Here is a 26,087-nt window from a genome sequence, read left to right as displayed (position 1 = left end):
GTGCTTGCATGTCTACTGCATGTCAGCTACCCAGTAGTTTTCCAAATCTGTAGTCTATCATTCTATATCATTTATATACATGCTTTAAGCTAACATGATAGTGAGCAGTCTTTTAGAATGTGAGGCATCTGGTAGAATTTATTACTGATGTAAAGTTTCCAATTTTACTAATGTACAAGTAATGGAAGAATTGATATGATGTGTTTTATTCTTTGTTACTATATATCCTCAGTATCAAATTGGTTTGGGAAATAATATCCAAGGATAAACTTCCAAACTGAATGAGATATCTATGGTAAAAGATACCATTGTAATACAGTTATTTTGTTGAGTAGAAATAAATTTTCATTCAGTCTTGAATAACTTGAGTGAAGTTTTATTCTAAAGTATTCATGCTATAATACAATGTCTCTAACTAAGGGTTATAATTCTTTAATCAATAGGGACACAACTCAGTATAAAGGGGATACAAGTCTATCACTTAGAGGGACACAACCAGGTTTTTAGAGAAAGTAAATTTTACAGGTATGAATGAGTTGAGACCTAAATAAGTCATATTGAATTGGAAAATGCAAGTAAATTAACAAACTCTTCACAACAATCTTCTTTTCATTAGTACAGTCTTTTTTTATAACAAACAATCTGACATCATCATGTACAGTGTTATATAAACCATATTTACTGAATTGGACTGTCTTATTACTGTCCATTGTATAATAGAAAAAGATAATCTGCATCTTACTGTATGAGAAAGGGAATGTAGATATCACACATTTAGTTAAGGTGGTACCTAACACTACAGGGAGATAACTCTGTAAAGTCAGCTTAACATTTTAATTACGTTGTGTTGCAAAGGGAATATCAAGCTTCTCAATGATCAAAATTGAAGTTTGTCAAACTGCTATATAACCAGTGTAATTTTTTTGACAAAACGGTTGGTTCAAATGTTAGAAATTTGTATATTTTTGTTAAAGGGTCAAAGTGAATACATTGTTAAAATTTTATGAAAATTAAACAAGCCAAATTATTTTTAGTGAAAGTGTTGGGTACCACTTTAAGCCACTAGCCAGGAATTCATACAACTTTTAAAAGTGATGAGGTTTCTTAGAAAATCAATAAAAAATTGAACAAAAGCTGTATTTAGGAATATTGTATAAATTTGTAACACATTAGTTCAACTTGAAATGCTTCTAAAATAATTATTGTGAAAATGATTTACATTTAATGGTTTTGGGGCATCTATAACAATCCTGACTATACATAATTTTGTTTTATTAAACAACAGTATACTAAAAACATAAGGAAAAACAAAATGGTTTCATGACAAGATCTTTTTGTTCTTTTAGCCATATATGTATATCTGATCAAAGTGTGGAAGATCTGATTAAAATCCTTTTAAGCAAAAACCATTTTGTGATTTATAAAGATAAAATTTAATAAGACCAACTTAACTGTTTTTGGAGTAAATTAACCAATTTATTCTGAATAATATGTTTAAAGTTAAATTCTTCCATGCATCAAAAGATGTGACATAAGCTGCATGAAATTAATTAACTTTAGCAACTATTATTAAGTTGTTCCTCTCACCCTTTAAGAATGCATTAAAGTCTCTGTTGGGTTTATAAACAGATTAATAATCAGAGTTTTCCAATAAATGAAATGTGACATTATTCCTGTCTGCACATCTAACAACTGATGATCAGTAAAGGGTACTGTTCTGTTTAATTTAATGGTAAATTTTACTCAATGTGGCCTTGAAAATTACAATTACTGTATCAGAATAAATAAGGTAGTTTAATGGTAAATTAAATGACTCAATGTTGGTGTGAAAATGACAATTCCCTGTATAAAGAATAAATAGGTTTGTACTAAAGTTATGATGTGACAGCAACCAAACAATACACTCCAATGTGAAGTCCATTGATGATTGGTGTGGCCATTTGATTAAAGTTTTCAATATGTTGGTGATTCCTTTTCCTTTGATGTATAGGTGAAAATCCAGAATTTTGTTAACTGTTATTCTCAATTCAGCTGAGGTTGTTACTTTAAACCCTGTAACCCTGTCATTGACATTTGTGTTCAGTTATTATCTTAGTTGATTTAGGGTTTACCAGTTTTCCTTCCAAAGGTTGTGGTTCTGTCAAAGTAATACAGCTTCCTCTATTTATGAATACTAGGCGCCACAATATTTCCAAGTGTGCTGAAAATGGTGTTATCCAACAACAATCAATAATTGGTTCTTTTTTATGCCCCATTTATGGGCATTATGTTTTCTGGTCTGTGCGTCTGTTTGTCTGCATTTTTTCGTTCGTTCGTTGGTCCCTCCATCTGTCTGTCTGCTTCAGGTTAAAGTTTATGGTGAAGGTTAGTTTTTGATGAAGTTGAAGTCCAATCAATTTGAAACTTAGTACACATGTTCTCTATGATATAATCTTTCTAATTTTAATGCCAAATTAGAGATTTTATCCCATTTTCAAGGTCCACTAAACATAGAAATGATAGTACAGATGGGGCATCCGTGAACTATAACATATTCTTGTTGGTCTTTCTCCGAGGTCTTTCTTTAGGTTGTCTTATTTTTATGCCCCACCTAGAGGCATTATGTTTTCCAGTCTGTTTGTCCATTCTTCCCTTGGATTGTTTGTTCCTTGTTTCTGTCCGGCTTTTAGGTTTAAGTTTTTGGTCCTGGTAGTGTTTTATGAAGTTGAAGTTCAATCAACTTAAAACTTAGTACACATGTTCCCTATGATATAATCTTATCAATTTTAATGTCAAATTAGAGTTTTGACCCCAATTTCAAGGTCCACTGAACATAGAAAAGTGATAGTGGGAGTGGGAGATCCATGTACATGTACTATGGACACATTCTTGTTTTAACATTGTTCACAAATTTTTCTTTTTGTTTTTCTAGGATTTTGGAAAGTAATCTTTAGATGCAGAGAAAATATTTATTTAAATTAAACCTTTATCCAGGATTTATATAATAACATGCAGAGAAAATATTTATTTTAAATAACCCTTAATCCAGGATTTATATAACTAACTTACTAAGGGATTACAACTAGATTGATTTTTCAAGTATTGCTTTGATTCTCAATGAAAGCTGAGGAAACTTCTCTAAATATAATTAGTAACATGCCTCAATTTACAGGCTTATCCTAATCACTTTATATAATCTTTAATCTCTCCAGGTAAAAAAACAACTGACACCAATTTTCTAAAATATCCATGTATAACCTAATTAGAGAATTTGACAGTTATTACATCATCAGATCTAAATGGGAAATATTTTACAAAATGGTATGTTAGTCCTACAGGCATTCATACACCTGTATTCTCACCACTTATTCGTCATTATCAACTATTTAATATAGTGATTGTGTCTTAACCTGCAGGCAACTAGAGCCTTCAATTTTATTTTATATACTTGTTGAGAAAGTGTTACTAATATATATGTAAGTAGATGTTTTTTTATTTGTAAAACCATTTTTTTTTTCTTCAATATTTAGAATTTTATATTATTACACAAGGCATTACACTACATTTAACATCATCCAACATTAGAAATTGAGGTTATACATTTGCAGATATTTGTTAAATTATTGCTATAATTTATAAACTGTAAAAATGAAATTCCTCATATCATCTATCTGCTAAAATGAAGATATCTTCAAAGGCAATTGTTACAATATCTCTTGTATTCAAAAATAGTGTTTTGACATGTTTCCTCAATAAAAATGTAATTTGTTAAATTATTGACAATTTATACATATTTATTTGAATAAACCATGTCATTATTTTAATTCTATTCAAATGTTATAGCATTTGAAGCTATTGTCTGGATATGGAGAAACTCCTGTGACTTCCCACATTTTTATGATCATTGGATTGTGTTAAAGTAACGTGTTATCTAACTGGTGATATTCCAAACTATGTAGTGTTCAAATACATTGTCTTTTGTTTCAGTAAATATATGGTTTTATTGACTCTAGAAAAAGATCGGCCATTGGCCTCTGTGGATATCAGGTTTTTCAAAAGTTAATAAAACCACATATTTACCTCAGGGCTCATCTAAACTTCTGGAGCACTTGAGATCACCCCCAGTTTTTTGTGGGGTTCCTGTTGCTTAGTGTTTAGTTTTCTATGTTGTGTTTTGTGTTCTATTAATTTTGTGTTTGTCTTTTCTTTTTTTAAGCCATAGCATTGTCAGTTTATTTTCGATCTATGTGTTCTACTGTCCCTTATGTATCTAATTTGCCCCTCCTTCACCTCATCTAAAGTCAGTAACTGTGTAGTATTTGTTCAAAGCACTTTGATATTGAGCATGATGTTTTATTTGGTATCGATTGAAAGAAGTTTTTTTATGTTATATCTTATGGTTTTGGAATCCTTATCAAGTTAAAACTATGTGACAGAAAAATATTTAGAATTTAAGGAAGTAGACCTTAGTTCAGGGAGATAACTCTTTAAATCAGTAATGCGTTTTCAAAAGTCAAGTTTCATTAATGTATTTGAAACCTGAAACAAATTGAAAATAATCTATGTAACCTAGAAGTTTAGTTTATATTTTTGAAAATGGTTGACACAAACGTACTGATGATTTTAAGAGTTATTTCCCTTATCATAGGTCTACTGCCTTAAGTGTGGGAAAAGCCAGAAAAAATCAGGAGAGCCATTATTTATATACTCTTGTCTTGTCTTGTCTCCGTATGAACCTCCTTTAAATAGGAGCACCACTATGAGTTATGGCGTATAAAGGAGGACATTTGGAGCCTGTATCGGTACAGATTAATGTGAGCATTTGCCTACTCAGTAAACTTTGTTACTTTATCATGGATTGTTGATAGATGACAATGTCCAAAAGGAGGTCATCCAAGTACAATAAACAAGTTACAATGTATTTTGTTTGGACCTTAGGTATTTAAAGTGCAAATTCATTCTGCTTAATAAAATTTCCAGTTAATTGAATGCACTTGAGTATCTATTCTTCAATGTGTTTTATTTTCTGATGGAAATGAAACCCTTCAGAAAGTAAATCGCGGAATTATTATATCTTTATGAAAACTTATACTCTATACTTGATTCACTGATACAGGTCACTATTTCTACCTGAAAATAAATTAATTGTTGGTTTTTATTGCTGAAATAAAAAGAATAGTTGCTAGGAAACACAAATTTTATTTTATTATTGTCGTAAAAATTCTGTAAATTGAATATTCATGTCTTGTGGGCAGTTTTTATTTATTAAGAATAGGAAGACAAAGTTATGTCCCTTGGCTATGTTATTTGATCAAAAGAAGTAGTAGAGTGATCTACATTTGTACAAATACAAAACATCAAGCCTCAAGTTATGATTTTAACAAATGGATGGTATGAGAGAAAATAAATATTTGAAATGATAATCTGAAATTTTGACTACCGGTAGTTTGTTTGTAAACATACGGAAACAAGATCATCCGAGATATCTATGACTGACTGAAGGTCGGTATAGCCAGTCAAGGTCATTAAAAACTTCCCATCATGCACTGTTCTATGTATATGGTCTCACTGTCACTTAATTACTACTTATATTTACAAGGACTCATGATTAGTGACAAATAGTTCTTTATCTTTTATTAACATAGTTTTATATTGTTATACAGCTAAGTAGATATAAAAAGATGTGGTACGAATGCCAATGAGACAACTCTCCATCCAAGTCACAATTAGTAAAAACAGTATAGACCAATTTATAGGTCACTGCTACACAGAGCCTTGGCTCACACCAAACAGCAAGCTATACAGAGCCCAAAAAATGACTAGTATGAAACCATTCAAACAGGAAAACCAATCGTCTAATCTATTTAAAGAACAAGAAACACTTATAAACCACATCAACAAACAGCAACTACTGAACATCAGATTCTGACTTAGGATAAGTGCAAACCAATACAGCTGGTTTAAAAATTTTAAAACGTACCAACCTTCAGCCTTATCTGAAACAATAGTGTAACATCACACTATAGAAAGACACACTATAAAATACACACATGACACAATGTAAATACAAAATCAATAAGATAAAGGGTTAGATGTTAAATAATTTCAGAAAAGACAACCATAACCTTGAACAAAGTGCCTTTATTTTTTTTTGGTTGGACAAGCATTTTTGCAGTAAAACATAATTAGATAGTCTTGAACTAAAAAGTAGGAAATTACTTCTGAATAAATATACTTTAAGTTCACAAAAGCTTCCTATATGATAATACTTAGGTGATTTATCATGCCAAGGTCATTGTCCAGTTCAAGAAAAATGTAGAAGTTAGGAGTGGCTATTTTGATAAAGATACAGTATCTTTAATTTACACATGGAGATGAGTTGTTTTTTGTAATGATGAAGAAAATATAAAGTGTTCTGCCAATAAATATGAATATAAATAAATTAATTGATATGTATCTTATTTCATCATTCAGCATCCACAGATGTTTACTTTGTCATTTTATCATCTTTGGAATTTTTTATTTTTTAGATTGACGTCACAACTGCATCATGGGAAATAAACAGACAAAAAAGAAGTTATCGAAAGAAGATTTAGATTATCTAGTTAACAATACAAAGTTCACAAAAACTGAAATCAAAGACTGGTATAGAGGATTTATGGTAATTTTTAAACTGATACATGTGTGTGGAAAGCGTAAAAGGGGGAGGGGCCAGCTTGGTATAGAAGATTTTATGTAAACTTTTTATCTCATATAACCAACATTCAATCTACAGAACATGAAAAATTGAACGTGTCAAAACTTTCCATAAAAACCAAAAACCACTACACGAAATATAAAATTTAGTGTCATCTGGCATCTCAAAGATAACCTGCTCCACATAATTACCAGTAAACTCATTAGCATGTTATCTTGCTTCATTGCTATAGATATCCAACCATTCATAATTCTGAGAATTTTCCATTGGAAATACCATAAGTCTGAGAATTTCCATGGGAACTACCATAGGTCTGAGAATTTTCCATGGGAACTGCTATAAGTCTGAGAATTCCCATGGGAACTACCATAGGTCTGAGAATTTTTAATGGGAACTACCATAAGTCTGAAAATTTCCATGGGAACTACCATAGGTCTGAGAATTTCCATGGAACTACCATAGGTCTAAGAATTTCCCATGGGAACTACCATAGGTCTAAGAATTTTCCATGGGAACCACCATAAGTCTGAGAATTTCCATGGAACTACCATAGGTCTAAGAATTTCCCATGGGAACTACCATAGGTCTGAGAATTTCCATGGGAACTACAATAGGTCTAAGAATTTTCCATGGGAACTACCATAAGTCTGAGAACTTCCATCTGAACTACCTTAGGTCTAAGAATTTCACAGGAGAACTACCATAATTATGAATTTCCATGGGAACTACAGTAGGTCTAAGATTTTACCGTGGGAACTACCATAAGTCTGATAATTTTCATGGAAACTACCATAAGTCTGAGATTTTCCATGGGAACCAACCATAAGGCTAAGAATTTCCACGAGAACTACCATAAGTCTGAGAATTTCCATGGGAAATACCATAAGTCTGAGAATTTCCATGGGAACTACCATATAGGTCTAAGAATTTCACATGGAAACTACCATAAGTATGAGAATTTCAATGGGAACTACCATAGGTCTGAGAGTTTTCCATGGGAGCTACCTTATATTCAAGCATTTTGACAATTGATGGAATTCATGTAATTAAGAAGTACCTAATCATAGAATACCAATAAAAAAGAAGAAGAAATGAATGTTTTTCAAAGTTATAGGTTGTTTCACTTTGTACTTTATACTTTTCATTGATTTTTAATGACTTTTTTTTAATAGTTTCAGCATGGAAAAATAAAATTAGGAGTTGGTGATAAATGATTATTAAAAAAATAGAAAAGTCATCTGCACTATATGCTAAAGTGTTAGACACGTACAGAGCTTTAAGGCTCTTTGTTATTGATTGAATCTATACATAATGATCAAAGTTACCAGAGGTTATTGTTTTCATTTTGAATCTTAGTGTAATGTTCAAAGTGCTAGACATCATCAAAATTTAATCCACGTTTTTGTTACAGTAACTCATGTTTTTCATTTATAATAGATACTACGTGCAGCAGTTTATTAGAACAGGCCATACTTTAGGTTATTTTGGGGTTTATAAGCAACATTTTGTTAAAAGTACAAATGTTTTAATCATCTTTTTTTTTAGAACAGGTATTTGTTAAAGGAAAATAAAGTTTCAGAAATGTTGAGACACACACTAGTAAGCACTTGTACCAGTTTGCATGTTAAACTATTCTAAAGATTTTCTCCGTATCAATTCTAGTTTCCTCATGAATCATTACAGTGATTAATTATTGAGCGCAGAGAAGCTGGGATAAAAAGATAATTGTGGTTACACTATGTTAGTCACAAGTTTGATAAAGGCATTACCCTCATATCTTTAGTTATTAGAAGTTAATATGAAACCTCTTTTATCTGGTCTAAGTTACAAAGCAGTATTGGAAAGAAACGTCAATATTGATGTAGTGTTTTATCTTTTTGTGCATAAGTCTGTTAAAAAGCATTTATGATTACATTTTTCCCATAGAAGATATTGTTTCTTAGATTTGTTTTCATCACCTTGAGATAGACAATCCTTTGTTGCAGAATAATGATTATTGGTAACAACTTCTAATACCGAGGGATGTTTAATTTGTAAACTGTGAAGTCCCTGTGTGTATATTTCATTCGATTATGGAAAATTGAAACTGACATGGATAAGAGAATGATACGTTCTTGGCTTATCAAGGAAAAGTTTCCTATTTCATAAACTGTACATGTAAAATTGATTATAAAGACACTGTGCTTTAACACGTATTTGACCTTGGGGGGATTTTATGAGGAGTAAAATGACCAATCAACACCTTTTAATATTAATGATAAAAAGCATCCTAAATCTTGATCTTTGTAAAAGATGCAGTTAAATGTATGAGATATAATGATTTTACCATACAAGGTTTTTTCAATCTGAACCAGTCATTTTGTCATCATAACATACTGTCACCTTCATAAAATTTATGATTTATGATGCAATTTTAATAATTGTCTGATATATTTTTCTTTTTTAACCTATGTGTTGCCGGTAAAACTGCATTTTGTCATAGTAAAATCCCAAATTCACAGTATGGCATCTCATTCACTTAAGTTCTATTATTCTTCAAGATTCTACAATAGTTCAAGCTGTAAATTGCTCAAAGTCAAATATTAAGTAGATCTTTATATTCCCTAAATGATAAATGAAACAAGAAAAGACAACCTCTAACAAGGTTCCTAGGCAGGTTAATAATCTGGATGGTTTTTTTTTTTTAATCTTAAACCGTCTTCTTTGAAATCCTGATAAGTGAAATATCAAAAAAGATACATAAAATAACATGAAATAACATATTATAAAAACAGTACTGGAAAAGTAATTATAACTCTTCTAAATAACAAAAACACATGTAAAACAATAATGAAAAATAACAAAAACACATGTTAAACAATAATGAACAATATACTGTATCAAAGAACTCTAGTACTAAGTAGTACTTATTTATTAATCTTTAGTTAACAACATCACAACATATTTACTTAGCCTACAGTAAATGACTTTACAAAATACTAAGTAAGCAAAGCGAGACTATCTAATATTGTATTGTGTATTTTTGTATATATGTTATGTTTGTCACAGATCATGTTTTTGATTTATATGGCAATAAAATTATTTGATTTGTTTTGATTATTTTCAAGGATTTTCCAACCCTCTTATTTGGGTCCATCCCAATGAGAAATATGCTTTTTCCCCACAATTTTCAGCTGTTAAATTCCAAATTATATATAGACATCATTAAAAGGTTTTGTTGGTGTCGTAATGTAGTATTTTGTTTAAAAAATCTCTTGAAATTGTTCACGATTTATACAATTATAACTTATTCCTTCTCAGAACATTTTTCAGAATGCAGAATTTTGCTCTTAATTTTTCAAAATTTTCTTGGGGACCAAGTAGCATGGGCTGGTGCGAACAAATATATTTTCCGCAATTCCAACATTTCATGAAATTTATCCCCAATTGCATGGACCCTGGGCCCCTTCCCTTAAACGCTAGGAAAATCAATGATTTTACAAACTTCATTGGAAAAAGTTGTACTTGTTTTATGTAAATTTCACACAAAAGCGGATTTTTCAATGTCATATGATCAAGAATTTGAAATAATGCTTAAGAATCATGAATAAGATCTTGTATCAAGACACTGTGGCAGTTACCTTTCTATATATATAACTGATGAATTTGATTGATATTTTAAAAGCCTTAAGGCATTGGGCTTACAGTATATTTTTCGAAAAAGATATTTTTTATGAAAACAATACATTAACCTTATATATAGAATATACTTCCTGAATCACCAGACCAATGTTTGATAGCTAGCGGTTTGCTCCATCGGATAAATTCTAATTATAGACACATTTTCGTTAGCCTGGTTGTTCTAACAAAAGAAACCCTGATGTATTATTTAATCAACATCAGACAGAATAGATATACCAAAATGGAATATATCAATTATTCCAAAGAAACTCATTAAAAGCCACAACACAAAAGGTTTTGTCAAACATTTTTAAGACCAAATTGAAAAGAGTGACAAGAGTTCCCGGACATAACATTATAACCAAAACCAATATTCTAACAACTGGTCGGTTTGAATTAAATACAATCTATAGCTGTTTTTAACAATCATTGGGAACAAATATCAAGAAACTTAATTAGCTTGTGTAAGGTTTTCCTTGTAAAATCGGTTGACATTTATCCGTCCCATGTAAACATGCCAAGCTCTAACATGAGGTTTCTTTTGACATCTATTGGGGTTTAGATGCATGATATCAAAGCAAGTAAAGGCAAACAAATATCATTTGAAAGACTTTGTCGGAATTAAAATCAGAATGACAATTTTAAATCCTTCAAATAAAGTGTTAAAAATTTAGATTGGTCTGACCTACAAAAGATGGATGCCATGGAAATGTATTTGATTACAACTTATAAATATAAGGATCAGTTCATCTACTCATTTGAAGCAAAATCTGGGACGATCTTATTAATTTGCTGTATTCAGACTAAGATCTGTTATCACAGTGACATTCTAGCTGAATGCTTCCGTTTTTAATCTAAATAAATATTTGTTATGTTTTTCAGACTGTCTGCATAATAGCATTGTTTTTCATGATTTGAAATTTAAAACAAAATTCAATAGGAAATATAGATTCCTAGACACATTGATCAGATTGTGTGCATAGTTTCAGGGTTTTAGAAAATCTTGATTTGTCAGTAGTAAGCATCAAATTTAATAACTAGGGCAGATGTTTTTGGTACTGAACAATTCATCTTTATGTATTCCTTTATAGAGTTTGTGGTATATAAGGTTTTTAATCAGAGATAAAGTTGACTATGTCAACTAGGATTGAGGTTAATGATACTCTGCATTTGTTAACAAATATAAAAATATTTTTTGAATGTCTCAATTTCACAAAAGGGACATTTTATAGAAATTATTTAATATATGTCATATAGCCATAGATTTATCTAGGGCAAACACTTCATTCTGCACTAGACAAGTTAATGAAAATTGGAAAGAATAGAAATCGATAAAAAAATTAAGGAAAAGTTGAAAAGGAAAAGTAGGAGCATTGTACCTAACACATACAATAGTGATTTTCTGCAAGTGTATATGATGATGTTGAAAGTACCATTTAATTCTACAAATTCTACATTACTATCCACAAGGATTCCAGTACAAAAAAGCAGTTAGAAAGTGTTGATGTTGACATATGGCAAAATTTGGGGTAATTTGCTGAATGATTTGCATAGCAGCCATTTTGCTTTATCATGACCGCAGCCATTACAATACACCTTATCGCTATTTGTCCGCCTTTACTGGACATCACACATGTTCCCGTAAAATTTTGACGTCACAATACAAAACATCTGACTCCACAATGGAAAAGTGATTGTTGTATGCGTCAAAAGGTTGAGGGGCCGGGTCGGCCAGCCGAGTAAGCAAATAGTGATAATAGGATTATAATAGCCTCTTTTGTAAAGGTGAATTGTACATGTTTTTAGGCTTCTGTACATGTACAAATAGTCATTGTCTACTCTGAAATCTTTTGGCCTTTTTAGTTTAAAAAATGGAAGTGTAACCATAATTGCTATATAAGATCAAATAAAATGATGGAAATCGTAAAATAGCAAGATTCAAAACAGAAATACACATGCAAGAAGACATTGTTCATGATTTGTTTGCATATAGGGAAACACCTTGTAGGTTGAATTTTAAAGATAAATCACTTTTAACTTACCTGCTTTCTTAAGTTTTCTGCCAAATTCTTTTTAAGACATGATGATTTCAACCTTTCTATTTTGTAAATGCATTTTTGTAAATTTCCGCCAAAGTAAGTTTTTAAAGATACATTAGTTTTAGATACATGATGGAAAAGGACTGGATTATCTGCAAATCTAAAATAAATTATATTTTCAATCTCAAGCTAAGGGAAGTAATTTGATCAAAAGGGACAAAGTCAAGTGATGCAAATCATTTGAATAAAGTACCTTTGATTTTGCCATATGATAAAGTTTAATTTTTATTATTCTTTTCATTTCAGCGGGACTGTCCAGAAGGTCTTCTATCAAAGAACAAATTTTTAGAAGTGTACACAACATTCTTTCCAACAGGAAATCCGGACAAATTTTGTGAACATGTGTTTAGATCATTTGACGAAGATAACAGTGGTAAAATTGACTTCAAAGAATTTTTGTTAGCAATTAATATAACATCAGGTGGTAACCCACAGGATAAATTGAATTGGGCCTTTAGTATGTATGATATAGATGGGAATGGGACCATTGAGAAGAAAGAGATGGTAGAAATTATAGCTGTAAGTATTATAGCTTTAGAATAAAACTATAGACTTAAAAATCTTGATCCCAAACAGGATCATTGTGAGTAAAAAGCATATGATTATTAATTAATAACATTTCTGTTCAAAGGGAAATAATTCAAAATGAACGAGAGACTAATGACATAGAAATTACATTTCTGTTCAAAGGGACATAACTCAAAACCATATAATCCTTTTGGATACTGAAAGGTCTAGAACTCAAATGAGAAAAGCTAAAATCATCAAATTTGAACTTGACCTGCATTTAGTAACAGAATATCTTAATTTAAAAAGATTGTGTCAAAATGTTTTCATGTTAATGAATGGAGAGTGTTTGGCAGTAACCAACTACCATACATCCCAAATCAATAACCATTTTTTCTTTTGAAAAATCATAGATTCTGAGTTTAGTGTGACATCCATTTTTGCTGAACTAGTGTACATTATTGTTTAGAGGCAAGTTTAAGACTGCCTCCTGGTGCAAGATTTTAGATGTGTTGAAGACCCATTGGTGGCTGTTTCTGCTCTTTTGTTTGGTTGTTGTCTCTTTGACACATTCTACGTTTCCATTCTCAATTTTATCTTACCGCCCAGGATATCCATTTTTATACGACCGCAAATTTTGAAAAAATTTTCGTTGTATATTGCTATCACGTTGGCGTCGTCGTCGTCGTCCGAATACTTTTAGTTTTCGCACTCTAACTTTAGTAAAAGTGAATAGAAATCTATGAAATTTTAACACAAGGTTTATGACTATAAAAGGAAGGCTGGTATTGATTTTGGGAGTTTTGGTCCCAACATTTTAGGAATTAGGGGCCAAAAAGGGCCCAAATAAGCATTTTCTTGGTTTTCGCACTATAACTTTAGTTTAAGTTAATAGAAATCTATGAAATTTTGACACAAGGTTTATGACCACAAAAGAAAGGTTGGGATTGATTTTGGGAGTTTTGGTTTCAACAGTGTTTAGGAATTAGGGGCCAAAAAAGGGCCCAAATAAGCATTATTCTTGGTTTTTCGCACAATAACTTTAGTTAAAGTAAATAGAAATCAATGAAATTTAAACATAATGTTTATGACCACAAAAGGAAGGTTTGTATTGATTTTGGGAGTTTCGGTCCCAACAGTTTAGGAATTAGGGGCCAAAAAGGGACCCAAATAAGCATTTTTCTTGGTTTTCGCACCATAGCGTTAGTATAAGTAAATAGAAATCTATGAAATTTAAACACAAGGTTTATGACTATAAAAGGAAGGTTGGTATTGATTTTGGGAGTTTTGGTCCCAACAGTTAAGGAAAAAGGGGCCCAAAGGGTCCAAAATTAAACTTTGTTTGATTTCATCAAAATTGAATAATTGGGGTTCTTTAATATGCCGAATCTAACTGTGTATGTAGATTCTTAATTTTTGGTCCCGTTTTCAAATTGGTCTACATTAAGGTCCAAAGGGTCCAAAATTAAACTTAGTTTGATTTTAACAAAAATTGAAACCTTGGGGTTCTTTGATATGCTGAATCTAAAAATGTTCTTAGATTTTTGATTATTGGCCCAGTTTTCAAGTTGGCCCAAATTGAGGTCCAAAATTAAACATTGTTTGATTTCATCAAAAATTGAATAATTGGGGTTCTTTGATATGCCAAATCTTACTGTGTATGTAGATTCTTAATTTTTGGTCAGTTTTAAAATTGGTCTAAATTAAAGTGCAAAGGGTCCAAAATTAAACTAAGTTTGATTTTAACAAAAATTAAATTCTTGGGCCTCTTTGATATGCTGAATCTAAACATGTACTTAGATTTTTGATTATGGGCCCAGTATACAAGTTGGTCCAAATCAGGATCTAAAATTATTATATTAAGTATTGTGCAATAGCAAGTCTTTTCAATTGCACAGTATTGTGCAATGGCAAGAAATATCTAATTTCACAATATTGTGAAATAGCAAATTTTTTTTTGATTAAGAGTTATCTTTCTTTGTCTAGTATAGTAAGCAAGAAATATCTGCATGAATTTTTTTTAATTGGAGTTATCTTTCTTTGTCCAGAATCAACTTAAATCTTTGTTATATACAATATACAATGTATATTCACTTTTTACTACCAACTGATAAATTTAAATAATCTTTACCATTCAGTGATAACAAGCAGTTTTTTTACATCTTAATATTTTATGATGTATTTAAATGAGTAGTAATTGTTGCAAACTCCATTAGAATATTTTAATTGAAATTAGTTTTGGAATAAGGGAAAGGGGGATGTGAATAAAAAATTGGGTTCAATTTTTCTCATTTGAAATTTCATAAATAAAAAGAAAATTTCTTCAAACATTTTTTTGAGAGGATTAATATTCAACAGCATAGTGAATTGCTCTAAGAGAAAACAAAAATTTTAAGTTCATTTGAATACATTCATTCTGTTTCAGAAACCTATGCTGTGTCAACTATTTAATCACAATCCAAATTTAGAGCAGAATCCAGCTTGAATGTTGTGTCCATACTTGCCCCAACCATTCAGGGTTCAACCTCTGCGGTCGTATAAAGCTACGCCCTGCGGAGCATCTGGTTCAAGTTGAAATCAAATATCTTAATCAACTCCTCTTTAGATATCAGATATCTCAATCCACATTTTGGATCTTTTTTTTTGTAATTACGAATTATTCATTTATCTTATTACCCATAATACATCTAAAATATTGCTTATCGTATGACAAAACATCCAGAAACCAATTTGATCAGTAAGATATAAATAACCCAGTTTATTATTAAAGTCAACGAATCTATATTTTTATTTGTCTTTGTCAGTACCTATCTCCTGAATGATTCATTTTACTACTTTATGGGTTATTTACAGTAACAGAAATGGCTTAAGTTCTGATGCTGATGATGATATCTTATTTTATAATTTAAGACACTGTATCATGAATCATGACATTGTGTACTATATCTGCTTTGTTTGGTTAAGTCCAAGAAAACTTATTTACATCATCCCGATAATGTGTCAAGAACCAACGATAAATAATAACTAGATTGGTTTTATATGAATATTGAGGCCACAAGGGTTACATTTTTTATTACTGGACGGGTCAATAATGACCATAACTGTCTCTAGCAGAGATTAAATTTACTTAAACAACTTCCTGGAAGGTTTGTTTTGTTAGGCATCGAAGTGGCTGCTTGACTGTAAAGTTCATTTGATGAATAAACTTAAAGCATCTATACCATTGGCAAGTCATAATAAGGATTAGAAAAGAAAGATCTAATTCTTTTGCTAGTGTTGAAAGAAACTATGAATTCCTAAATTCACAATAAATTAAGGTTCAGTTATGAAAATTAGAGAAAATAGAGTACATGTCAATGAGACAGCAACCCAATATCATATAAATAAAAGTAAAAGACATTTAAAGGTTAGAAAACAATATACATTTTAAAAAAATCTCAGTACTGGGGATTAATTTATTTTCGTGAGTACCAATTTTCGTGGGATGAGGAAAACATGCCTTTTGTTGGCTATTTGATTTTAGTGGGTTTACAAAAGTCTGCATACAACTTTATAGCAAATTTGCTATTCGTTGAACATTCAATTTTGTGGTTCACCTGTACCCACAAAATCCATGAAAATTATTATCCAACGAGTAATAATGAATTCATAGTATGTCTAGAGTAAAACGATGAACAATGGAAATGAAACATACTTCTCTATTACAGGCTATATACCATATGCTGGGATCAAATTTGTCAAATAACGAACTAGATACACCAGCAGAACGCACGGAAAAAATATTTGAAAAAATGGACATAAACAATGATGGTGTTCTAACAAAGAAAGAGTTCGTAGAAGGATGTATGAAAGATCAATTTCTCTATCAGATGTTAACAGCAGACGCATGCCAGAACGAAGGATGATGAAATATTTTAGAAACATTTCCTTGAAATATTCCAGATCATTAAAATGTTTTTTAACTTTTTATTGAGAATCAGTGCAATCATTTTAGAATGGAAGCAAATTGACTTCTAACGAACATGTGCACCACGGTGGAAAACAAACACAGTGGCGATATTCCGTAACGACAAATATTTGTAATGATTCTTTTTACTATTTGCATAAAAAAGATAATCAAGTATTATTCTGACTAATTGAAGCTGATTGTTTGTATTTAATTGATCCACACCAGAAGTATATCATGTGATTGTGATTCTATGTAAATATTGATAGTTCATTTTCCATCAGTTTAAAATGTCAAAGTTCCATTCTCATTATTTTAATTAACACACTTTGTTTTATAAATATTTCTATTTGCTTTTAACTTTGTATAAGCCTTTCACATTATTTTTATTTTATGTTTATATTTGTTATTACTTCATTACAATTAAAATATCATCCATTTGAATAGTTGTATATAAAAATAAATTGGAATCAAGATCAGATAAGGTCTGAAGTCATGTGGTCATTTTCACTTAGATTTGTCAATTATGGTATACATTGATTGATTTGGAGGCTATGCAAGAGGTGGAAAAGGTTTTCAGAAATTGTTTTGATTTATTCAGTTTTGATTATTTGCATTCATGTATAAAAATTATCTTAGATTGGAATTCATTTCATTCAACAGCCATTAATCAATCAATCAATCAATTTGTTTTTTTTATTTTTATGCACTTAAAAATAAATTATTGAAAGAAGTGCTTTTTATTCCTTACACCACAAATTTTCTGGAATTAATCTAAATATTGAAACAAAAGTAAAATTCAATGTAAAGTAAAAATCTGACTTTTATTTAGATATCAGAGAAGTATATGTTTGGCACCTGTTTCTTGAAGTGCTAAAACAATGATATATATAAAATTTGATGACCCTTTGCATTTCAAATGAAAATATATCAACCATATATTAAATTGCCTAAAGAACAAAAAAGGTAGAAATTAAAATTTTAAATTTTGTGCAACTGAAGCAATCTTCTAGATTTACCCTTTAAGACACTCAACCAAAACATTTGGAAAGCAAGAATGAATAACTACTTGAATATTTATATGTCAGTAGCTTTTGACCAAAGGTAATTTTGTGCAGAAACTTGAGCACATAGACTAAACTGTCATAAAGAGAAACTGTCAATTGGAAAAATTTCTAGCTAAATAAGATCTTCGAATAAGTAATCATCATGACCAAAATCATTAGTTTTACCACTTATTGGAGTTATTTCCCTTGACTGAGAAATTTTACCCTTTTTTCGGCTTTCATTTGACAGTTTTATCCATAAAATTCGTCAATTTCAAATTCTGGATCTTGACCAGATTAAACTTGTGAAAGTTATATTGTTTGGAATCAGGACATTGTACAATCTGATAAATCATGTTTATTTGACAGTGCTTCAATCCTATAAGATAATTTGTTAATGTAGTTTATCCTTGGAGAAGTTCTGTTCAGAATGTTATCTCAACTGACCAATCAATATTGAGTTGTCACACTTTCTACTGCATTAATGGTAAAAGCATGGAAAAACTCTTACTTTTGAAATGACTAGAGTATAAACGGAACATCACAAATGTATTTAATGTTAATATTGTTATCTTCTTCATTATTGTACAAGCAGGAAAACTGTTGTACATGAGAGTTACAAGAAATACAGATTAAAACATGGGAATTATGCAACATGTCCCATTCTCAGAAAGTAAATAGACATGATTGATGGTGATTAGTTAGCTGAAACTGATATTTGCTGTATGAATTGACAGTAAATAAATTGATTGAGTTCGGTTTTTTTAAAACATGAATTCTAAAATGGTTTGATTTTCAAATACAGTTCATCTCTGTTATGATAAACACAAATAATGCTAATTGAAGACAGACAAGGCAATATTTCAATTAATTTTGATTAATTTAGTTATAGCAGTCTACTAAACCTGTTTTGGTTTTGTTTTTTATTTCGACAAAAATGTTCTATTTATAACAATGTGAACAATTTGTTATAGCTTTGTGTTTAGGGCAAAAACAAATGGAATGTAAAGGATAGTTGGTATGCAGTTGAGGAAGCATTTGCACATCCCAATTTCATAGAGGTTATTTGGTCTCACTTCCTCAGTCAAGGTATAAAACGTTTGTTTAGTTTTAGTTGATTTGGGATTAGGTCAGTTTGACAATAACCACTAATGGGAAGCTAATAATATGTGGTATGTTGTTGTATAAGCATTGGGACATATCGTATCATTGATTATTGGGTCCATATTGTCATCAACACTTGCAATCAAACTGTATCTCTGCCAACATATTGTTTTAAGTCTGTAAAGATTTTAAAAAACTGTTTATAATAGAAATACAAAGAATAGGATAAAACCATTGTCTATCATCAGATTAAAAGAAAATATGGGGTATACATAAAAAATCTATTAAAGGCTACTACATGAGCACAGGATAACAAAACATGAAAAATATGAACTAATTTCAAACCACCTCTGAATGTACTCTGTTATCTGGACCCTGATTGGTGTAATTAACTGTCATTAAGTTTCATTCATGTAAGAAGCTGTAATTGGCTTATGCATCCTCGACCTATTTTGACCAATTTGAAATGGTGAAAACGATAACATTATTGGGTGTTTTAACTACTGGCATTCATATGGGCAACAATCTTGCTTTTCTTTACCAATCGGTTCATTTATTCTTATGAGGTAGAACTTATACATAGGCATATAAAATTGAAAAAGAAATTAGTTTTATCCTAGACTCACTACACTTTCTTTTATAAAGAAATTCGCCTCTACCTGAAAGTTTTTTACTACTAGTATGTTGGTGAAACGAAATTTCCAAAATTTTTATAAATATATACAGCATACGGATATGTCCTCTTTCAATAGTAACACTACACGATTCTCTGCCCTTTACGATAAACATCATTCTAAACTTAATAACGGATTGAAAGAATTTATCCAAAAAAAATTACCAACGACGTGGATACAAAGAAAATACGTAAAACTGCCTTCTCCTGCAGATAAGATATTCCAGGTTTTCTATTATTATTGTTCCTCACCGAGATGAGCTGATTGTAATCGGTATCAAATTAAGAATTTCCTTGTTCAAATTATCTCAATCAAAGTTTATTGATGAAATCCCGAACGCTATGAAATAAAAGAGAGATAACTGTGTCACATCATGGATCATGGATATGTTCCCCTTGTATCCACAATCTCTTAAACCACATACACTTGTTTGGATCTATATTAACACAAACAACCACGTATTCTACTAACATTATACCATCTATCGCAAGGAAAGAAGGGAAATAAAACTAGGGATTGAGTCCTACTAGCCCATAGCACTGAAATAAAAGAACTAGACACCACTTGTGGAAAATATATTGCCACGAATCAAGCAAAACGGTACAAAGGGCATGTTGATTTCTCATATTATGACAATTAAACATCTAACAAAGACAGCAACGAACTTTGAATTTGAGACAGCTGTCTATAGAGGTCCGCAAAACAATGCATGTTCAAAGATCGTGGTGACTAAAACCAAATTCTTTAGAACAACAGTACTAGCTTATACACATTCGTGATGACAATGGTTAACTCAACCAGTACAATCGCAATCTAAAATACTAAAACACTTGACCCTCTTATCAGTAGCTGTACTAGTAATAGGAGGAAACTATATGTCATACCAGGAATATTATATCAGACCATGAAATCGTTTATGCAGATATCACACCAATTCGTATAGACAAACAACCAAAAGTCAAGAAAATCCAACTGTAAAGAATAGCGGAATGGAACATGGAAAAAGATATGAATTTGCTTTATATTAAAGATCAAAATGAAAGAAGCCTGAACAAAAAGATGGAATATGTTTAATAAAGACACAAAAAGCAGTACTAACAAGTATATGTCCACAATATGCAAGACTAAGGACAAAATACTATGGAAAACATAGGCAATCAAAACACCTATAACCCAAAGAGACATATCGCATAAAAAGAAAAAGAAATCAAACAATGCTACTGGTATTAATATTAAAACAATTAAAACAAACTATCCAATGAAGACCTAGACAAGTTTTTTGGGATTTTACTAGTCTAGAAGATAGAAAACTTAAAAATATAATGAGGACATCCATTCATCCACAAAAAGAATTCTGTACCTTCATCAAAAACAAGAAAGTGATGAAATTGAATGGTTCAACTTAAAAGAAATTGAAAATTAGAAACTGGTACGATAAAAAAAAAACAGAAGTATTTAGTACTAAATTTTAATCAGTCTTCTCCGCTGCATGGTCCATCAGTGAATGATATATTGATAGAAAACAAAAACTCATGACAGCTAGATCGACCAATCAGAAAAAATGTTATCATCAATAATAATGGAGGGGAAAACAATTTAAAAATCTGACCCTCACAAGGTTGCAGCATCAAACAACTTAAAACCATTGATAGTAAAAGAACTAGCCAGTGAAATTGCATCGATTCTTATCATCCTTTACAATTTTTAAATGGAAAAGGGACATATACCAGATGACTGACAAACTGCAAATGTAACACCTGCATACAAAGAAGGCAAAAAATGCATGGCCAGCTTACTATCGGTCATATATATGTACCTGTTGCAAAATAATAATGAAACATCGTAACCAGTAATAAAAAAAGAAACTTATCAAAATTACTAAACGCCAAGAAAAAATCATAAGTGTTCAACAAATTGCAAAATCAACAGCTTAGACAAATTCAAACGAATGGAAAACAACTGCCATATTCTTGACTTGATACATGCATTGTCTTCTGTAGAAAATAGTAAATGTGTATTTTATTTCTCACCATATCGGGTTTTCTTCTATATCTATGCTGTGAAAACATAAAAATCCTGTTTGTTTAGTTGCTTTAAGTTAAAACTCCTATAAATGAACTAGCTGATTAATAATCTTAACTTATACATGCATATATAAAATAACAATAGAATTCCAACCACAATCGATAAGACATAACACAATGTCCGAAGAAGATTCTTAACTAAAAGTCCTCAATCAAATGGCAAAACCAAAAGCTCAAACATATCAAACAAATATATAACAACTGTCTCATTCCTAACTTGGTACAGGCATTTTCTTATGAAGAAAATGGTGGATTTTACCTGGTTTTATATCTAGCCAAACACTCGCATTATGTAATATAAGACGGACCTCAAATGGAATACACTGCATCACTATGTGATCCGTATCTATGGCAATTAGGCCGTTTTATCATTTATTTGTATTTCAAGATATATCATATCTAAGCCAGTTAAAACTAGAAAACAACAAGGCGAACAAATTTTGCAACCTTTCTGCATCAAAGTTACAAAACTTGGAAAGTACCTAATAGCTATAGTAAGAAAAAGTTCGATTCATTCTGTTTAGTGTATTTGAAGATTAATATTTGAGTTTTATATTCTTGTCTGCAATTTTTGTATTCTTGTCTTAAAAATTGTATTTTTGCCTTTAATTTGTGTATTTAATATTTAATATTTTCTAATATGCTAGGTCTTTTGCCATTTTATGCTTCTCTGTTACGATTTGTTTTGGGTGTTTTTTTAAGTGTTTTAGATTATAACACATTGTTGGCTGTTGTATTTTTACCTATTATGTCTTTGTTTTGTTTCACATCGTTGTCAATATAATGGAATTTGATGCGACTGTCATACAAGTGAGAGGTTTAGCTAGCTATAAGACTAGGTTCAATACACCATAGTCTACATAAGAAAATGCATGTACCAAGTCAGGAATATGACAGTTGCTATCTATTAGTTTGATGTGTTTGAGCTTTTGATTTTGGCACTTTATTAAGGACGTTCCATTTTGAATCGGCATTTTTGTGATTTTACTTTTAATAGTGGACGGAAAATTCCACATAATTATGACAAAGCAAGCTTACACTGTGTTAAGTGTTGCTATCGACTCTCCTTAATACATATAGGATTTGTGAAGAGTTACCATATTGTAGGACAGATATTTTATTAACGATATGAATGCAATAAACATCTTCAGAGCATTATTACTACCCTAATTTCATTAACAAAATTACTTTCGAGGGACTCGTCAAGTTGATAACCTTATTTGATAAGGTAAATGGACTTGATTCTCTATCAAGCTAATGACAATTTTGTCCATAGAGGGTGTATCGTCAAATCCAATGATCCCGTTGTCCATGATATACCGTTTGTCTTTAGAGACAAATGACTGGGCGAGTCTTAAACTGAAAATGAAAGTTTAATTCTCTTCAGTACAACGCTAAACTGAAATACAGTAAGTTCAAAATTTATAATCCTGGTTATTGTCCGGTTACACACCAAAAGGTTGGAGGTATAAGTTTATTGATACTAGTTTATAAGACTATGGTGCCAGCATAGGTCTTTTGGGTGATATTATGACTGTCAATGGTATATGATATCCTGCTAACAACGTCATTTTCCGTATGATAGTCATACGTAATAAGCACTGTAAAACTGTTTACACAGTTCTAGTACAATTGTGTCATATAGTTTTGTATATGGTGCATATTATTATTTTTATATTTTTTTACGATTGAGAAAAACAGTTATGGATCACATAAATAAATTATACCATGTAGTTTTATTGGTTGATTTCTTGTCAATATAAACTCACACAGCTATTTCCATGCGAATTTAAAAAAGTTTTTTTTTATTGAGCTTCTATTATCACCATCATGCAAAAGTGATTTTAGACCTAAGTAGAAGAGATTTGTAAAATATTTCGGTTGTATTGAAACATATCTACATATTTCTGTAATTTTACTTGCCTTAATGAATATGGAAAAACATGATTAGTAGAATCTTTTGGACTCACAGGAATACAGAAAGAAGATCAACTATAGTCTCAAATAATAGTAAAAGTAATAAACCAACGATGGAAGCACCCTTAATCCTAAATCAAAGGAAGATTGACATGCCATGGTAATTTAACAGACATAAAATCGAAGACCACAGAAAAAGGAACCCATGCACTTTACTTAAAAACGAAGAACTCGGTTAAATCGTAAGATTAATCCTTATCTTATATGAAATAACTAGGGATATTGCTATAACAAGGAATGGATAAGGTCCGAAGTATGATTGTTTCAGAGACATATTATTTGGCCGGTAACTAAGAACACTATCATCAGTCACTCCGTTATTTAGAAAACAAAACCAGATTTTGATATCATGCATGAGAAGTATGGACAGTATAATGATGTGCTGTGGAAAAAAAATGAGGATTGATAACATCAAAAACAAACTGTCCTTGTTCTTCTATGCCTCTAACATATTTCCCCTTTTTTCTAACTTGGATGGAAAAGGTAATTAGAATGTGAATTATTGTAAGGACAGCATCCGTAACAGAAGAATAAATGAAAGGATTCTAGTGGCTTTTTACGCTTCTTAATACCGAATACATTTATTGTCCAGATATGTATCTCATATATACTTTCCCATATCTTTACTACGTTTCCATCCTTTGACGAGCTTTCCCTGAAGAAATTGTATTGCGAGAATGAAAGTTTCGTGGCGTATGAAAACGATGCTCACAATGTATTTTTATCAGAATATGTCGAAAGATATTCAGGATTACCCCCTAAAGTAAACAGTCCCTGTGCTTGAATAGTGATTGACAAAGTTGTTCTCTTTAGGTGTAGACAATTGTTATTGTTTCTAATGGTTTTCATGCTGTATTTATATTCATGTGACCTCAATAGATCATGTTCATGCACTGTAACATTGTAGATATTACTATAGATGTATTACATCTATGATATTACCAAAATTATAGAAACGTTTCTTTTCTTTTCTTTTCTTTTCATTTCAAAAAGGTATTTTCCTCTTCTTTGTATTCAATCTATTTTGCAAGGTTCACCGCAATGGTGCTAGTTTTCCTGATTTAGGAAAGTGTTTGTTTATAACTGCATTGCATCACTTGAACACCAGCTGTTACATGTATAGATAGTGGTGCAACATTAATTATCATCAATATCCTATAAACTCTTTGTTCTCTGCTTTCCGTAATTCGTTTCAACATTGATTCTTCAACAGTTAGTAGGTGATCGCTAGACGAAAGATGATGTATGTCATATATCATTATGGTTAAGCTAGATCAGATTGAAGGTTTGTGTTCATGATAACTTAGCTTTGAATCTCCGCATGTTGATCTACAGTTCTATCCCAAAAACAAGATGAGGAAGATTTGTTTCAATTAACTTACAGAATTACCAGTAGCTTGATCAACTGTGGATTCATGACTTATTCACCCGACATAAGATTAATTTTCTTTTTAGACTAACTTTGGTAACAAGGAGTGCAGATTTCAAATGAAATGTTGGAGACATATCTTTTATTTTAGTTTTTCTTATTTCCTAAATTTTGTTTTAAACAAACTTTGTACAATTACAGATTATAATTATTTTGCATTACTTTAAATCTATTGTTAAATGACTTGTTTTTGATTATATCAATTGCATTGAATCGATAACAGTTGATATTTGAGTTGTCTTCAATTTCCCCTCCAGTTTCAATTTGACTGCTTAGCCGTTTGAAACTGTATACTGTTTTCATTGTTAAAAGGTTGATTTTCTAAAAGTTGAAGTCACTTCATCTTTCTGAATTACTACTATTAACTTGGTTTATCGATGTTCAAATTAGCAGCAACAGTCCTGTATATTAGTGGTGTTCAAACATCGTAAGCCTTGTTCACAAATCAAGGTAAAGCAAAACCTTAGGGAAAGTACAATAACAAACATACTGAATTCCGTGGAAAATTAAAAAAGGAAAAAATAACCTAATCAAATGGCAAAATCAAACGCTCGAACACATCAAACGAACTGATAGCAATTGTCATATTCCGGACTTGGTACAGGAGGAAATGGTGGATTGAACCTGGTTTTATAGTTAGTTACCCTCTCCCTTGTATGACAGTCGCATCAAATTCCATAATATTGACAACGATGCGTGAACAGAACAAACAGAAACAATAGGAAAAATGTCAAAAATAGGGGTACAGCAGTCAACATTGTGTTATAATGTTAATCACTATAAAACAAACAAATTTTACAAAGAAGCACAAAAATGTATACAACAAAGAATTTTAAATGAACTTTAAACTGCCCCTTTTTTAACGGTGTGGTGCAAGGAGTGTAT

At 30.9% G+C, this 26,087-nt stretch overlaps 1 protein-coding gene across 5 annotated transcripts in view; it reads left to right on the top strand.

Moving 5' to 3' along the window:
- Window positions 1–17,332, top strand: part of LOC134721420 (neuronal calcium sensor 2-like) — a 113,021-nt gene extending 95,689 nt beyond the window's left edge. For 3 of the 5 annotated variants that reach the window (XM_063584418.1, XM_063584435.1, XM_063584456.1), the window contains 3 exons: window positions 6,510–6,640; window positions 12,682–12,954; window positions 16,650–17,332. In XM_063584418.1, coding sequence (XP_063440488.1) covers window positions 6,530–6,640; window positions 12,682–12,954; window positions 16,650–16,847 — 582 coding nt within the window. In that variant the 5' untranslated portion in view covers window positions 6,510–6,529 and the 3' untranslated portion in view covers window positions 16,848–17,332. Of the gene's footprint in view, window positions 1–3,280; window positions 3,456–6,509; window positions 6,641–12,681; window positions 12,955–16,649 lie in introns of those variants that run through there. The other 2 variants (XM_063584446.1, XM_063584427.1) reach the window with 2 other exon arrangements.
- The last annotated feature ends 8,755 nt before the right edge of the window (window positions 17,333–26,087 follow it).

This window comes from Mytilus trossulus, chromosome 1, assembly GCF_036588685.1.
Source record: "Mytilus trossulus isolate FHL-02 chromosome 1, PNRI_Mtr1.1.1.hap1, whole genome shotgun sequence".
In the NCBI taxonomy this organism is placed as follows: Eukaryota; Metazoa; Mollusca; class Bivalvia; order Mytilida; family Mytilidae; genus Mytilus; species Mytilus trossulus.
The sequence above is the reverse complement of the archived record's forward strand: the minus strand, read 5'-3'. Positions and strand labels throughout refer to the sequence as shown.